Source organism: Eschrichtius robustus, chromosome 9 (assembly GCF_028021215.1).
Source record: "Eschrichtius robustus isolate mEscRob2 chromosome 9, mEscRob2.pri, whole genome shotgun sequence".
Lineage (NCBI taxonomy): Eukaryota > Metazoa > Chordata > Mammalia > Artiodactyla > Eschrichtiidae > Eschrichtius > Eschrichtius robustus.
This window is the reverse complement of record NC_090832.1, coordinates 119732218-119749997: the sequence shown is the minus strand read 5'-3', so window position 1 is coordinate 119749997 and position 17780 is coordinate 119732218. Positions and strand designations below refer to the sequence as shown.

The 17780-nt window shown below is 37.6% G+C and overlaps 1 protein-coding gene across 4 annotated transcripts in view; it reads right to left on the bottom strand.

Annotated features, from left to right (window-relative positions):
- The window catches only part of MYO6 (myosin VI), a 138173-nt gene that overhangs the window by 25389 nt on the left and 95004 nt on the right, over window positions 1–17780 (bottom strand). For all 4 annotated transcript variants that reach the window (XM_068551647.1, XM_068551648.1, XM_068551649.1 and 1 more), the window contains exons 15-23: window positions 17043–17115; window positions 15234–15361; window positions 13404–13499; window positions 12936–13109; window positions 9477–9515; window positions 7629–7722; window positions 2752–2882; window positions 2587–2664; window positions 651–780 (exon numbers count right to left, since the gene is read on the bottom strand). In XM_068551647.1, coding sequence (XP_068407748.1) covers window positions 651–780; window positions 2587–2664; window positions 2752–2882; window positions 7629–7722; window positions 9477–9515; window positions 12936–13109; window positions 13404–13499; window positions 15234–15361; window positions 17043–17115 — 943 coding nt within the window. The remainder of the gene's footprint in view (window positions 1–650; window positions 781–2586; window positions 2665–2751; window positions 2883–7628; window positions 7723–9476; window positions 9516–12935; window positions 13110–13403; window positions 13500–15233; window positions 15362–17042; window positions 17116–17780) is intronic.

Genomic DNA, 17780 nt, shown 5'->3' with positions numbered 1-17780 from the left:
GTAATCAAAGGCTTTTAGTTAGAGACTCTGGGCAGATAAGTCTGGGAAGCCAGGAAAACCAGTTTGGGAGCCACTGAAGCTACTATGCAAGCTGGGGAGAAGGGCTCCAGTAAGGCAGTGGCAATAAAGAGCGGAGAATGTACAGTGTCTGGAAGGGGGAATCCACAGAGCTTGCTGACTGGCATGATTTCAGGGACCAGAAGAGGCAATTACGACTGTGACACTTTTAGCGTGTGTATTCTGGTGATGCCATGGGGGTGGAAAGAAAAGTTCTGGCTTCAGTCTGAGAGACTGGGGTACGGTGTGGGGAGCAGGGGAGAAAGGGAGAGGAAAGGAGGGTGGGTGGAAGAATCAAGATAGTGAGTTCTGGTTTTTTTTTTTTAGGTCGTGATGAAATTAATTATCATATAATGCATGCGATTAAAGAAGATAAGTATCATACACTCACAAAACTTAAAAAAGAAAGTCCACAGGTACGAATTTATTACATACTACATGTAAGGCGTTAGGGGAGGAACCAGGGACATAGCATGAATAAGAGACACAGTCCCTGCTGTCGAGCGCTCACCACCGAGGCAAATGTATAACATTCCACAAACCAGTTCATTTCCAGAATAACTGCGTATCTCGGAGTGGAAGGAAACACCTACGTTTGATGACAGACAGTGAGCACCACTGAACCTTCTTCCAGCGGCTGCAGATGAGCCAGTGATGGACCCTCTTGACCAGCTCTGCTAAGTGGTCAGGGTCGGACTTCATAATCTGATCAAATTCTGCAAACTAGGAGATAAAAATCATTGGCTAACAGTATCAAAAGACAGATGTGTTTAAACACACTGAGAGATACAACATAACTGGAACTCAAATCCAAAATCTAGCTTTCTGGAAGTGGTCACAAGCCCATTACACAGACACGTCTCAGTGGAGTACACAGCAAACCCAAGCACACTTGGCTGAATCTGGCTGCCTTTCTCTTCCTTCCTCCAGGATCTTTTTTGCAGTGGTTGGGCTGGGGGGTTACTCACTGCTAGTTCGCAGGCTCAATAGGAAAAGTAGAAAAAGAATCTTAAATGACCACTGCAGATGGTTAGCAAAAAGGTTTTATGGACAAAAGAATGAAAACAGGTCTACTATCTCTCTGAGCTGGCTCAGCCATATTCTCAGATCACTGGAGAAGTGAAGGTCAGCTCTATCAAATCAGGTACCACCAAAACTACTGTCTCTCTCCCGATCCCCATCCTTATTTTGGTCAGAGGTAAGAAACTGCTACTAAGAGACACACAACACAAATAAAACACCTACTAGGTTATTAAATAAGAAAATGCATTATTTCCACAATTTACCACCAAATTACATACTGATTTCCATCCTTTACCAAATATCCCACTACAATATATTGAAGATGTCACACACCTATCAAAATAACAGCTTCTTATAATCGAAATTAAATTAAAGGTAATATAATGAGATTAAAGATCTTTCAGAATCTGCCTTGCGCTTTCACTGTATCCTTCTGACTGATTAATTTTTCTGGAGGCAAATAAGACCAAGTGCTTTCTCTACCAAGCTCTTAATTCTAAAATAATTACTACAGTCCTGAAATGAGAAATGTTGAGTTTATGATAAATATGTGTGATTACAGCTAAGCCAACTATGAATACTTACATTCTTAACATTTTTTCTTTTATAAGAGATCATATAACTTCTCTGCAGTAAAAATATTCACAGGAAAGTGCATACATTGGTAATGCATTACACAGATTTAATTTCATGCCCCAAGATGTGAAATCAGATTTATTTATTATGATTAATTTAGCCTTCAAGGAACTAGAGATATTTATTAATGCTTTTGCTAAGTCAAACAAGTATAGTTGTCTATTATATAATAACAATTGTGTTTAAAATTATGAGAATGCAATATTCAATCAATATTAAAGAAGTCAGGAATGGTGAAAATATTATGAACAGATTGTGAAGAGCATTTAAGTATTTCTGTATTGTATATATTTAGTTATGAAATATTCTATAACTCAATTTTGTATCCTAGTACAGGACTAGTACAAGAATCTGTAAATACTAAAACTAGGGGTAGCCTAAGAAAATTATGTTACATACAAAAGTATTTATACAGTCATTCCTTCCACGATTTGACAGAAGTCAGCACAGACTCCAGTCCAATTTTCTGTATGTTACACATCTATCAAGCTCTAATAGATCTCATTCTCACAGTGAAGACTCAAAAGTACTGTGAATTTTTTAATTATTGAAGACGGAATATGTTTTAGAAAAGCTTTCAACTTGTTTAAAACAGAAGTATCTCAGGTTAACCCTTATTTAAGTAAAAAATCCAACTAAACAATCCTCTGATTCCAATACCTCCAAAGCTTGGAAAAAAAAAAAAAAAAAAACCTGTACAGAGTACTATACATTGTAAACTTCTCACCAGAGGGAAAATTGCGTGTATGTGTGTCACACACATATGCATGCTCTTTAAGAATAATATAAATCACTGAACACTTAAAAATATTCACTGACTCCGACTCTCCATATTAATTATGTTAAAGTTTAAAATAAAAATGTATTTACCTTGCCAGGTCTAAAAAATACTTTTGTTAACCCAAACTTGTAGTCGATTTCATTTAAGCCCAAAGCTTTAAAAAGAGCCTGAAAAATAAAATTTAAATGCCAATTAGGGATTAATAAGAAAGATAGTTTATAGCTAAGATATCTCAATTTAGGTAGTATTTGTACCTTACAAAATAGTCTTGGATCTAATCTTGCGAGTTTATCTGGCATGTACTTTTTATACATGTTGTAGAGTTCGTGAAATGAAGCCCGCGATGGGAAACCGCCCTGCATCAAGTCCAAAACAGACACCATACCTACATTCATAAACAAACAGAAGTTTTACTGCCAATCACCGTGCAGAAGTCCAAGGATAACTTGCAAATGATCAAAGAATTTTATAAATTAAAAGGGGTAATTTACAGAAATTATCAGCAATGAAATATTACATAGAAAATATCATACTTATACTCAGTATGTCCCAGCTTATCCACCACCTAAAAACTACTGTAGCCAAATTTCATCTAAAACTAGCTTGACTAACTATTTTCTAGAGACAAACGACTGGTCTCTAAAAAATTCAAATGTAGTTTGTGTCTTTTTTTTCTGCTGGAAGCCTTCGTGTAACAGTCACGGTATACGAGGCAAAGATCTGCATTAGGCTATTTTCCAAGTCCTGAGGTTGCTTTTGGAACAAGATTCCTGGTAAGAGTCTCCAAGACAAAGTCAAACACATTCCCCGATTCTCACCAGCGCTTCAAGCAAACGGAAAAGATAGGAGAGCACACTTTCTCACTATAAAGACCCCCTTTCACTCACCTCTCAAAGGAATTAGTCTACTGGGGTAAAGAGTCTATAGGATGACTATCTATATTCAGTATAACTCTACTAAGTGATTAATTTGAGCCTTGAGTCAGTGTGAGCTCTTCATGTCAGGAAAAGCATAAAATAGGGAAAGGCTCAACTACTATAGATAATGCCAGGACTTTTGTTTATAGAAAGACCTGGATTTCAGTCTACAGGACTATTTAAATCAATAAAGAAAATAAGATAATTCAATAAAAAGTGTTAGGGGCAAATGGCTAGACATTTAGAAAACAAAAATAACATCAGATCCTTACCTCACTCCTTATACCAAAATAAATTTCTGCTGGTCAAAAAGTTAAATTAGCAAAATAAAATTATAAAATATTTTAAAATGAGTGGATTTTTATTTTAAAATAATCTCATTGGAAAGATAGCCTCTCTAGGCAATCAGATTGAATCTTAACCTATCTGATTGGCAAAGATGTAAAACCCCAATAGTACCTGGGGATGATGACGGTGTAGGAAAACACACACATACATTCTTTGTGGGAGAGTAAACCAGTGCAACAATTTTAGATGGCAGTTTGGAATATTTATTTATATTATTAAATTAATATTAAGTGTTAATAATAGATATCTATCCCTTTGACTATTTTCCACTTTGATGAATCTATCCTACAACTTGTCACGTATGTGGGCAAAGATATGCACAGAGAAGGTCTACATGTTCACTGGGTCACTGTTGGTAATAGAAAACACAGAAATCACTTAAATATTAATTGAATTATAACCGTATGATAGAATATGATGTATTTATTAAAAATAACAGGGCAGAGGTTTAACAAGTATGAAAAATATGTCCAAGACACAGAGTTAAGTGGTCACCCCTGAGAAGTGAGACTTCTTTTTACTTATATTATTCTGTACCATTTCATTTTTGTTACAGTGAACATATACAGCTACTATAACTTAAATATAATAAATATATATTATATGCAATATATAATTTATATATAATACTATAATGTATAACATTATGTACTATAATTAAACAAAGTTTAGTATTAAATTAAACATAACCTTAAATTAAATTTAATATAATATAATGGAACATATAAACGCAATTATTCCTATGGAGAGTTCAGATCTAGATTTAGTTTTTGGCTCTGCTTGGAGAAATAAAAGTAAGGTTTGGTTGATACTGTTGGCCATTTTATTTATATCAAACAAACAAGTACCCTCAGAAATGTGTGCATCCCAACCTCTGAGTCCCTTGGCTTGCCCTGTAGCTAGCTGCAGACAACTAGGCTCACAGAAGTACATTAAGAATTTCATGGGGCTTCCCTGGTGGCGCAGTGGTTGAGAATCCGCCTGCCAATGAAGGGGACACGGGTTCGAGCCCTGGTCTGGGAAGATCCCACATGCCGTGGAGCAACTGGGCCCGTGAGCCACAACTACTGACCCTGCGCGTCTGGAGCCTGTGCTCCGCAACGAGAGAGGCCGCGATAGTGAGAGGCCCGCGCACCGCGATGAGGAGTGGCCCCCACTTGCCGCAGCTAGAGAAAACCCTCGCACAGAAACGAAGACCCAGCGCAGCCAAAAATAAATAAATAAATAAAAATTAAAAAAAAAAATTAAGAGCTTTGAGATATAATTAACAAAAAAAAAAAAAATGTTCTCACAACAAGCAAGCAATGGTAATTATATTGCCTGATGGGACTCTTAGCTAACACTACGGTGGCAATCCTTTCACAATATGTTAGTGTATCAAATCAACACATTGCACAACTTGAACCTACGCAATGTTATATGTCAATTATATCTCAGTAAATCTGGAGGAGTAAAAGACACACTCTTTAGGTCATATCAAAAGGCCTTGGGGAGACTTAGATTGAGACTATGTAGCTGGGTTGTCCAGTGTGACAGTTGCTAGGCACATGCTCTGTAGCTGCACTAGCCACATGTGACTATATTTAAATTTTTTAAAATTAAAATTAAATACAAATTAAAAATTCAGTACCTAAGTCATACTAGTCACATTTCAAGAACTCAGTAGCCACAAGTATCTAGTGGCTACCATACTGGACAACACAGGCATAGAATATGTCCACCTCCATGGCAAGTTATACCGAACAGCACTGATCAAGAGTGAGAAGGGGAACAGGCCTAACCCAGAGCTTAAAAAACTCTAAGAAATAATATCTAGGTAGAGGAGCCTGCAGAGGAGGCAGGAATGGCCAGAGAATTCAAAGGAGAGGCAGGGACACACGCTGTTTTAGGCGCTGAGGAAAGGCTATGTTATGGGGATGGGGCAGAGGCAAATGCTGCCGGACTCCACTGAGATGAGGTCTGAGGAAACATGTGGTTCAGGATCAAGGGGATCACCGGAAACCTTATCAAGAATTATTTTGTTGGACACTGAATTCCCTCGGGTTAAAGAGCGAGTGGAAGGCAGGAAACTGAGAAAGCAAGAGGAGAATATTCTTGGAGAGAAAAGCAAAAACTGGAGAAAAGAAAGTGAGGCCAGAGATAGGGAGGCAGCTGGAAGGCAATGTCGGTGAGAGGGAGTGAAGATGAGGTTTCGGTGGGAGAAACCATCTCAGAGCTTCAATACAGATCATCAATACTGAAGATTAATGAAAAGGCAGGAAGGGATGGATCCAAAGAACTACAGTCTCAATGAGGAAGAGAGGCACTTCCTACTTTCTACCAGGAGGGCAGTTGTGCAGGCAGAAGAAGTGTTTGGTAGCACACAGGTAAGGCTTTCAGCTTGTTAGTAAAAAGAGGTGAGGCTGTCTGTTAGCAGAGGCTCAGAGACTTGAGGAGAGCAGGGTGGGTCTGACTGGTCTGGGGAGAAACAGAACCTGCTGGCCAGGGAAACTTGGTGGGGCGGGTAATGAGGGCCCTTTGAAGGTTAGTGGTCATGAGTCTGTAACAGTGCCAATCTATCTTGCCCACTTTCTCTGTGCAGATGAGGACAAAGGACACAATTAGATTCACAAACAGCTAAGGTTTTGTGAGAAGGGCCAAGGGTAGACGTAGCTTTGGGGAGCCCGAAGCTTATATAAGTAGGGGAGGGCACTTTAAGAAAAAAAGTATGAAATTACAAATTACAAAAGCATACAAAATCAGGTTCGAGTTTTGATAGGAGCTCATTTAAATAAGGCACCCTGAAGCTAAAGCGACCTTAGCTTTCTAATAAATCCGCCTCTAAGAGTAGCAAGATAAGGAGTCAGGGAGGCAAGAGAGTTTCAGGAAGTGTCCCAGGCCTGAATCAGCAGGAGAGGAGAGGCCTCACCCGTGGGAGAGGCAGGGGTGGTGTGGGAGGGATGGAGGATGGGCACGGAGGAAGGAAAACAGGGAGCCCAGGGCCCAAGACTTGTGCGACTAAGCACAGGCAGAATGTGGCCGGGTGAGGGGTAGAAAGTGGTAGTTTAACCAAGTGCAGAAAAGTTCCACAGAAGCCGAGGGTATTGTGTTGTTTTCTTTCTTTTTTTTTTTTTTTTTACAAGTAGTAGAGTGGGAAGCAAGGACACCAAAACCCACCGCCTGACCCAGTTACGTGGGGAACGAACCGCTGCAGGACTGAGAAGGCCACGGAAAGCACCCACGAAGGGAGACCTGGGTTCTCAGCTGAAGAGTTTTTATAAATTTTACTTCAATGATGTCAAACATCGTAATTGTGAAATAAAACTATAACCCAGTATTGCTCAAATAATTTGTTAGCCCTTCTTTTCTTATAAAGAAAGGAAATATAAAAGTCTTACTGCACTTAAAAATAATCAAGATAGGGCTTCCCTGGTGGCGCAGTGGTTGAGAGTCTGCCTGCCAATGCAGGGGACACGGGTTCGAGCCCTGGTCCGGGAAGATCCCACATGCCGCGGAGCAACTGGGCCCGTGAGCCACAACTACTGAGCCTGCGCGTCTGGAGCCTGTGCTCCGCAACAAGAGAGGCCGCGATAGTGAGAGGCCCGCGCACCGGGATGAAGAGTGGCCCCCACTTGCCGCAACTAGAGAAAGCCCTCGCACAGAAACGAAGACCCAACACAGCCATAAATAAATAAATAAATAAATAAAAATTAAAAAAAAAAAAATGAACTCTGATCTCTGATCTAATCAGAGATCAGAAGGTTTAAAAAAATAAAAAAAATAATCAAGATAGTTGTGAATTATTTGAAAACACTGCATATATTAAATTTTATTTGAACTAAGACACTCGACACACCCCGATATAGATTACAAAAACAGAGAAATACCTGAACATTGAAGTTGAGACAAAATTTGAGCTCCTTCAAAGTCGTGGCTTGCCATCCTTAAATTAGGCTTGATACAACGAATAAAGCTTGCTCCCTAGAATAATAAAGGTACTTTTAAAAATGATACATATAGCATTCTCATTTTTCTATTTCTATGAATACCAGCTACTTTCAGAGCATATTATCATTAACTTCTGAACCTCTGTTAAAATAATCACTAAGGAACTTAAGACCATTAGCATACTTTTATAATGTAAAGCATTTATATACTAATATTAGAAAAATACATTTTAGATTTGAGTGCCAAAAAATTGTGTTATTGTAAAAAGAAAAGTCTCTCCTAGTAAAATATTTCAACATATTTAAACAATACATTTCACAGCATGACATACATGTGATTTTATTCTACATTTAAGTATATTTATATGCTGTGTTTCTGTGATAAGAAAATTGCCCTATGACAAGATGGCATAAAATTATGCCTCTTAAAATTTAGGCCAAAGTGCTAAAAAAAAAAAAAAAAAAAAAGTCAACCTTTCTCATCATTCTATTTTAAAAACATATAGTAGGTCCCTGAGCCGCACCACTGCACATTTTAAAGTTTTGTTTGTTAACCGATATGTATTTTAAAAAGCTTAAAGGCATTCATTTACAATCCGTTATCAGATTTTTGCTGAATGAGGCAGAGAAAATATTGCTATGTACACAGTGAAACTGTTGGGAACTGAAGCTAATACACTAAACATCCAAATAACAGCTTCTCTTCCAAGTAGCCACCTTGCAAAACTGAATAGTTAATGTCAACAATGACGCTCACTGCAAACACTTTTTAGAAATGCCTTTTTAAAAAATCACAAGTATAATCTAATCATTTTACAGTAGCATTACATTTGGGTGATAAAAATAAAATACCTCCTCATCAGACTTGGTTTTTAAAGAAGGTCTGTCCTTAAGAGATAAATATTTGCAAACCATGAGGATAGTCAAAAGAATTTCTTAATGGCTTCAAAAGCAAATCTAACAATAAGTTAAGCAATAATAGCACAGAGGGAATAAATATTTGGCTTTCAAATGACTACATGAAAAGGAAGATTAATCAGTTAAGTTCTGTGGATTTGCTTAAAAAATAAGTCTTGTCATGAAATCATGCCTCATTTATATAACCCACGTATCAAATTTCTTTCTATGGTGAATTTTTCTTTAAAAAACAGAGAGAATTAAAATGTCTAGTTAAAAAAAAGGCTCCTAGGAAATACTGCCACTATAATAGGGCATAAAAATATTATGTCCGTTTTTTCCATATCAGCACTGTCATGTTAGAGAATGTTACCGCCAGAGTAATAAAATGAAAATGAATTATATGCATTATCTTTAATCCTAAAAAATACATTTTCCTTCCCTATGATAACTAATTATTTTCACTTTCCTGAAGCTATAGGATAATCTTAATAACATTCAGAGAATTCTATAAATTTATAAAACAATTTGACTGCACATATATATTTGACCCTTCTTCAGAAAAAACTTAACCAAAATGAAAACCATTTTAAAAACTGATTTTTTTTTCTAATGATGAAATTTGGTTTTAAATGAATTTCTAATTATTCCAGGTTTACTGTGCTTATTTGAGTAATTACTAATAATAGTTTAAGAGGACCATTTAAAAACCCTGTTTTTGAAGACTTCCCTGGCAGTCCAGTGGTTAAGACTTGGCACTTCCAGTGCAGGGGGCACAGGTTCAATCCCTGGTCGGGGAACTGAGATCCCATGTGCCTTGCGGCGCAGCCGAAAACGACAACAACAACAAACAAACAAAAAACCCTGTGGCTTTTTTTTAAGTGTACTCACAGTACTTCGAAGTTTATCCAGAAGCAAATTTAACTGTGTCTGTAGAAGAAAGGAAATCACTTCATTATTTCAAAGAGCAGAAGTACAGAATACCATAAGTAAATATTAGCTTTTCAACATCAGAATAAAATAACATGCAATAAGACTGATATATATAACACATTACAATTCAACAGCTTCTGGTACACAATCTCTTTAACAGATAGTAACATGCAGAAATGTATGACGAATATATGATGCCAAGGACAGTAACTTATTTTACTTACACAGAACTTATACAATTAAAAGCCTGAAAATGAGCAATACTAGAAAACACACATGCACACTTGCAGGTGGGGTGAATGAGGAAAAAGTATACAGGCAATGCCAGAAGTTAATGAAACTGCCGGGGATGCATCATTCAATAAGGGATCAACGGAGCCGTATGTGAACTCGTGGCAAGCTGGGTGTAGCTTGTGTCACGCTCCCTTAAGAATGAAAATGTGTTTAAAATAATACACTAATGCTATGTATTAGGACTATTTTATGTAACATCTTTCATAAATGAAACTGACCTGCCTACCTGTAGAAACCCTATTATTTTAAAACTTCACATTTCAATTATTTTTAAAGGCTAGGACAATTTTCTCAAGAAAAAATTTCTCTACTAGAAACCCTCTCTACTATTTTAAATCTTCACATTTCAATTATTTTTAAAGCCTAGGACAATTTTCTCAAGAAAAAGTTTCACAATGGACAGTACAGGTAGTTACTGCCCTTTCCTTTTCTTAATAATATTAAGTGATTTTAATGTACTCTGGTTCAGTACATTAAAATCATGCATTTGCTTTACTTCTCTGCAAAGTAAATTACTTAAACTGTTATATTGATTTTATACTGGGATGCTTATTGTACTACTTAACAAAAGATAAATTAAGATGTTAATTCTTCAATTAACATATTTATTCCATCACAGCTATACTTAATAATAATAATAGGTATACTTTACTGAATGCTTTCCATGAGTCAGACACTGCTCAAAGCTTTTCACGGGCATTATCATGTTTAATCCGCACCACAACTCTAATGAAGGATATATTAGTAGCCTCATTTTACAGGTGAAAACATTGAGGCCCAGAGAGATAAATCACTTGCCAAGATCAGGGGGCTAGTAATGGCAAATCCAAGATTCCAACAAGGACCTAACACCAAGGCTCATTCTCTTAAGCGTGATGCTGCAGAACACTTCAGACATGATAGGCTTAAGTTATAAAAACGGAGTGAATTTCTCACTGGTTTAAAAAAATACAGTCATACCCCACTGATGTGCTTGACAAGAGTTCTAACAACCTTAACCAGTCTAGACCAGCACACAAATGAAAAGCAAGTGTAAGAGCCACTAATTTGGAAAGAAAACAACTGTGACAAAGCCCATGCTTCCTAATCCATAGCACAGTATTCTCCCAAAAAATGGAGATAAAGTTAAGTCAGTAGAAGCAGCAAAAATAAACTATAGCATCTGAGAGAAGAGGGAAGAACGTCAATTACCAAAGAACAGCGGTGAAAGACCAAAAGGCATAATAAATAGCCTTATGCAACGCATGCTTTACTTGTATTTTATTTTTATTTTAAAGAGTACAATTATTCATGTATATAATAAAAGAATATGATTTTCATCAAAAAGAATTACTTTTTCTAACACACTAATAGTAAAAGAGTTCTATTTCAATAACCTGAAAATGTCACTTCACAGTGGAAAACTTCTGATTCTCGGTCATGTTCGATAACTGAAGTTATTACTGTAAATGCTAGCCTGTTTTGTTTTATTGCCTCCCATAACTTGAATTTGAATTTGAATTTAATGAGCTATTCTACTATATTTAAAAATAAGAATTACTACTAATATTTCATTTCAAAGTATCTCAATAAAAACATTTTGAAATTTTATTATTAACAATGTTACATCTTTTAGTTACAGTTTTCAAGCAGTTTGATGTGCAAAATACATTGTATTGCATATAAGCAATTTTAAGGCACTTAAAGTCTCAATATAAAATACCTTAGTCCAAAGAATTTTAAGAATGTTTTTTATTTTATTTATATTGTCTAAAATTTCAAGTATGTTCTTGCTAGGAATACAACGATATCACAGTAGGAAAACAATTAATAAATGATATCCATTTCATACAGGCTAATGTACTATTTTAAACCAATCTGTTATCATTATGTCTATTTAAGAATCTAAGAATATCCAAATAAGAGAAAGAATATTGTCAAGAGAAGAAGAAATTCATAATTAATGAATATAACTTACAATAAAGTTTAAGACTTTTTATTCAGTTAACTGAAAAAATGTGTCATAAGCGGAATTCTCCTATATCTGTGTTTCAGCTTTTGTTTTATAAACATGATTTTATCAAGTTAGTTACTTAGAGCCCATTTCAATCCACACGGGATTTCAGGAAGCTTACACTGTTAGTATCCTAGTATTCTGAGTCCTAAATATTGTTCCTAATTACATCATTTTTAATATTTGAAGTACACATAATGAAAGGCATATGTAGTTTTCTTGTAAACAGAACAAAAAGACTTTGTGGAAATGTATAAGAGAGAAACTAATTCTATTTCTTTGATCTATTTATTATAATTTTTTATTCATTAAACGTGACACAAAGTTTTTAAATTGTCTTTTTCTATGCAAAATACTCAGCAATTAGAACCAAATAGCAGTGTTGCATTTCTAAGGCACATCATGTGACAATTCCTTATCAGACCTCAAAGAATAAATTCCTGATCCAAAATTAATGAAACAAATGAAGTGTTCTTCAATGTCAAATAAGCAATTTGAAGGGTTTGCCACACAAAGCATTTATCTGTTACAGAAGTTATTAAAAGCTTTCATCAAATTTTAGTGTAATATGCACACCCAAAATGCACTATGAGAGAAAACACGTTAAAAATGAATTACAAAATGAAATCATTAACTCGAGCTGGGCTCTTTTTAACACGGCAGCCACTCTGTAAGTAGGAGTCCACGAAGGTGATCATTTACCTGAAGCCCCTGGCAGTGCCTGCTTTTCCTCTCTCAACTCAACTAGTCCTCTCTAGCCATCTGGAGCTGGACTACTCCAGCTAAAACAAAACTGCTGAATGAGGAAGGAAACAGAAAAACACATGGGAAAGAGAAGGTTTGAAGGTCAACCAGACAGTAAGCAGAAGCAAGAACATTAGGAGAAGCAATCAGACATGTTAAAGCACCAAGAAGGAACACATTCGTAAAATTACAAGGTTTCCGTATGGTCAATTACTATGCCTATTGTATGTTATTTTGCATACAAACATCAACAGTTCAGGGTCTGCTCCTGAATCTCACTCGTGGGATTTCTCAGAGTGATCTACACTATCCACTGTAGAGTATAAAACAATTACAATTTTAATGCAGGAAGAAAAAAATTCAAGTAATACATTGAGCCCAAATACCTTAAACTTGTTTCCCACGCTGATGAAGCTAAGTTTTCCTGCTTTTTGTTTAGTATCTTTGTTGTTATTTGTGGATGATTCAAATAATTCCCGGACAAATTTATCCCTGGATTCACATATTAAGGACTCAAGAGACATATGTAAAGCATCATTATTTTTTTCCACAAATTGAGTCTGAAACATAAAGCAAACAGGAATGATTCGGTCCATCTTGTGATAACATTCCTTAACATGGTGCTGCCCAGTAGAACTTTTCTGAGGTGGCGGAAATGTTCTGGAGCTGTGCTGTCCAATATCGCCACCACCTGGCAGTGGGGATATCGAGCACATGAAATGTGGCCGGTGTACTGAGGAACCGAATTTTAAATTTTATCTAACTTTAAATAGCCAGATGTGGCTAGATGTTACCATATTGCACAGCACAGCTTAAACATCACACGGTTTCCTCCCGGTAAAAGTTATACTCACTGTTTCATAGCACACTGCCCCTGCGAAATGCCTGATGATGAAACCTTCGTCATCTCTGATGTTCCTGTGAACTGCCAGCTTAGACTTTCTGGGAATCTGAAAAATAATACATGCACCAGTGATTAAATTATCAAAAATATACTACACAACTTCCTTTAGAAAACATCTGGCATGTGAAATACTTAAAATTATAAAGGGGGTTTTCATACTTTATATAATTATACTGCTTTTTATTTTTATTTATTTATTTTTGGGTTTTTTTTTAAATTAATTAATTTATTATTTATTTTTGGTTTCATTGGGTCTTCATGGCTGCACGCGGGCTTTCTCTAGCTGTGGCAAGCGGGGGCCACTTTTCGCTGCGGTGCGCGGGCCTCTAATTGCAGTGGCCTCTCTTGTTGTGGAGCACGGGCTCTAGGCGCATGGGCTTCAGCAGTTGTGGCTCACGGGCTCCAGGTGCGCGGGCTTCAGTAGTTGTGGCACACGGGCCTAGTTGCTCCACGGCGTGTGGGATCCTCCCGGACCAGGGCTCGAACCCGTGTCCCCCGCATTGACAGGCGGATTCCCAACCACCGCGCCACCAGGGAAGCCCCACGCATACTGCTTTTTTCTATCTCCACTGAACAGAGAGAGGCAGTCTCCACATCATGAGACTTATTTAAGGATACAGAAGAACTCCAAGTCCATGGAGCAGGTAGTTGTGAGATGCAGTCCCCAGAGAAGGTTATCATAATTATAATCAGCTTTTTAATGCCTTCAACCTATTCATGTTCTTGATTTAGTTAATGATGTATGGAAACAAGAATATTTGCTTTCATTCACTTAAACTCCTGGACCCATCAAAGCAGCGAGTGTTATACTACGCTACAGTCTCAAAACAATAAACAGTACAGGAGGCAGCTGCCACTCTAAGCAGCTTTTCTCTCCTTCCTTCCTTCCTTTCTTTGTTGTTCTAAGATGAGGCAGCACCTACCTTCGTGGGTGAAATTAACATCTACATTTCTCTGTGCTAGTCAGCTCTTTCTGGGTGCAAGGATGGAGTTGTGCTTGCATTACCGCAGGTGATGGGGGTTGAGTGTAAAGATAAACCCAGAGCTAGGTGAACATGGAAAACACCTCAACAGCTGCACACTCCAGCCTTATGGAGAACGGCCCTACCGTTCACTGCCGCAGCAGGTAGTCAAGCACAGTAGTTTACGGAACCAGGTCTTCTGACCCTTTCAGAAGTGTACTTCTCATTTATTTCTACTGCCTTCTGTATCTGTTTTTCCCTTTAGCTAATTCTTCTATTGCTGCAGCTTCTATGACCCTCTCTGAGTACATTTTTCCATTCAAAACTCCCAAGGAAAGAGCATCAAAATCAATTTACTGATCACTAAATGAATTGCTTCCACCAGTCAGACTCTTAGCCACAAGCTTTGCTGGTCTTACAAATTTGCAGACAGGTAGCTGCTTGTGACTCGAGGTGCTAACCCCTGGAAAGCGATCAAGGTCACATGATACAAAACAGAGCAACTGATGGCCACTTAACTCAGAAGGGAGAACATAAAAACAGGTAAACTTTTTTGTACGTTTTAGATAGGTGAAATGTAGTTTATATCCAGCTAAAGTCGCCTTGATTAGATAGATCAGCAGCAGCAAAAATATATAGATACAAATTAAATGGTCATCTATAGAAGATACTGTGCTGGATTAATTACAGAAGACGTTTATAGCTGTTCAAAGCCTTACATAACTTATGATTCTAATTACCTAACATCTTATGTCTAGTACATCTTTCTAAAAGTTTTTCTTCCCACCAGAGGCTCAATTTTGAAGTAGCTAACTCACAGAGAGTCGGAAATGGTCTTTGTGCTTCTGGTGAACTTCAGACGTAAAGTGCTGATCACTTGGCTGGGGAAGGCGATTTTCTTCATCCAAAATATCCAGTATTCCCGCTAATTTTGCTTCAATTAAATCTATTTCAAAAAAATCAGAATATGACAGGATAAAAAACATAACATTTTAAATTTACTGATCACAAATTTTGAGGACTGGTCAGAAACAATGTAACGTGATTCTGTAAGTATTGTATTCTCTCACAAGCTACAGAGAGCAGATGAATTTTATTTCACATCTGCAATTTATTAGAAAATAACATCATATATTTAATATAGGTTTTAGAAAAACCACTCCATAAAGAAAGCAACTAACATAATAACCATTCTCTCTGTAAGCTAGGACAGAGGCTAAAGAGCCAGAAATCCCTCCACTCCCACATGACATCTATATTCAAATTGAAGTAAAACTACACAAGTTTTTGCAGGCTTACCTTTTTAAAACTGTTTATAGATATGGATTCAAAAACTTTCCAGCAAAACGTCAGTAACAGCACATATTTATGCTCCATCCATTCATGTTTTTGAATTTCCTGCATGTCTAAAATAACTATAAAATGTAAGCTGCTTAAATACATAAGCAGTGCTAAATGGGACAGACTCTAAAAGCCGCAGGGCATAGGAAGGGAAATCCAGAAGTGCTAAATGGGACAGACTCTAAAAGCCGCAGGACATAGGAAGGGAAATCCAGAAGTGCTAAATGGAACAGACTCTAAAAGCCGCAGGACATAGGAAGAGAAATCCAGAAGTGCTAAATGGGACAGACTCTAAAAGCCGCAGGGCATAGGAAGAGAAATCCAGAAGTGCTAAATGGGACAGACTCTAAAAGCCGCAGGACATAGGAAGAGAAGTCAAGATTCTGACTGCACTGGTCAGAGCATGATGCTTCTTGGGCAATTAATGGAGGTGGAAGGGTACGTGCTAACTGAGCTATAAATGAGAGTATTCTGATAGATGCACGACTGAAGTGGGCTGAAGGAGAAGTGGAAGGGGAGGAGTTCCAGCCAAGATACCTCTGAGAAAGGATACGGTGTGTGAAGGGACATGCTGAATGGACCAGGTAGGATGTGAAAGTGCTTTGAGAAGAAACACGAATGTAAAGTACTGTTATTATTGTTGTTATTACTATTACACTATCTTGTCCAAATCTAGCACATGAGTCACTGACTCAACTGTCAGACTCCATTTTCAAAGCAAGGCTTGCCCAACAGCTGATTTCAGAGATGGGTGGGAAAGAAAAAGGCAGACTGAGCACTCCCTGGGTGGGACAGGGAAAGGCTTCTTTACTGATAAAAACAGACGAGGAAAACAGAGACCCTGTTCTACTGCTGCACAGTGCTATCTGGATGGGACACGTGGAACTTGTGATGCCAGAGGGTGCAGCCGATGCAGAGAACAGAAACAAAGAACTGCAGACGGCAAAGCCAAATCCTGGCAGACGCCTCGGGCTTCCCCACACGAGATAAGAAATCCCTTCACTGCTTAAGCAATTTTTTCCTCCTTAACTTATTCACGTTAACCGTTTAAGAAAGAAAATATCCCTCACAGTAGATAGAAGGAATTTTACGAAAACTTTCAGTATAGCTGAATTCGATGCCTTCATAGGAAAAATAACTTCCTAGCAGTACTAGAGAAGTAAAACCTCTCTCAAGTACCACAATTTCAACTCCCATCACCAGCAGAGCACAGAAAAATTACTAGTGAAATCATTCACTGTATCTTCCCATATTTCCCAAAACTAGAGCAAAAAAAAAATACATACCTATACAGTCCTGGTTATCCACGTAATGTACTTCATTCACACCTAAACCTTCCTTTTGATAGAGTTCTTGTTCCTAAAATGAAATAATCATAATCATAGATATGGAGCTACCGTGTGATAGGAAATGGATTCACTGTGCCATATCCGATCGTTAACAGTTATTGATTAGTCAGTGTACAAGGTTCACACCAGCTGATTCGGGGACTTACAAGCCTTACCAAGCATTAGGGAAGAAAAATCCTTGCCCCTAAAGCAAGGCGAAATCAAAACTTACATGGCCAACATAACATGATTTACATTATGTGGAAATGTTCCCTCCTGCAGATGAGCACGCTTTTCCTGAAATACGCTGGGCAGCCAGGCACAAACACAGGGATCTGTTTGTAACCATTCAAACCCAAGACAAGACCAGGGCTTTGAAACATTTTTAGCAATTCTAAAGTCAAACTTCCCAGTAGAATAGACCAGGGATCGGCAAACTTTTCTGGAAGGGCCAGATAGTAAATATTTTCAGCTGTGGGCCATACTGTCTTTGTCACAACTGTGCAATTATGCCACTGCAGGGCGAAAGCAGCCACAGATAACAGTAAATGAAGAAGCATGGCTGGCTTCCAATAAATTTCATTGGTAAAATTAGGCGGCATGCTGTATTTGTCCTGAAGGCCATAGTTTACCCCTGGAATACACAGAGGAACATAACTTGCTTTGATAATTTTAAAAAACTTAAAAAACCGCTAA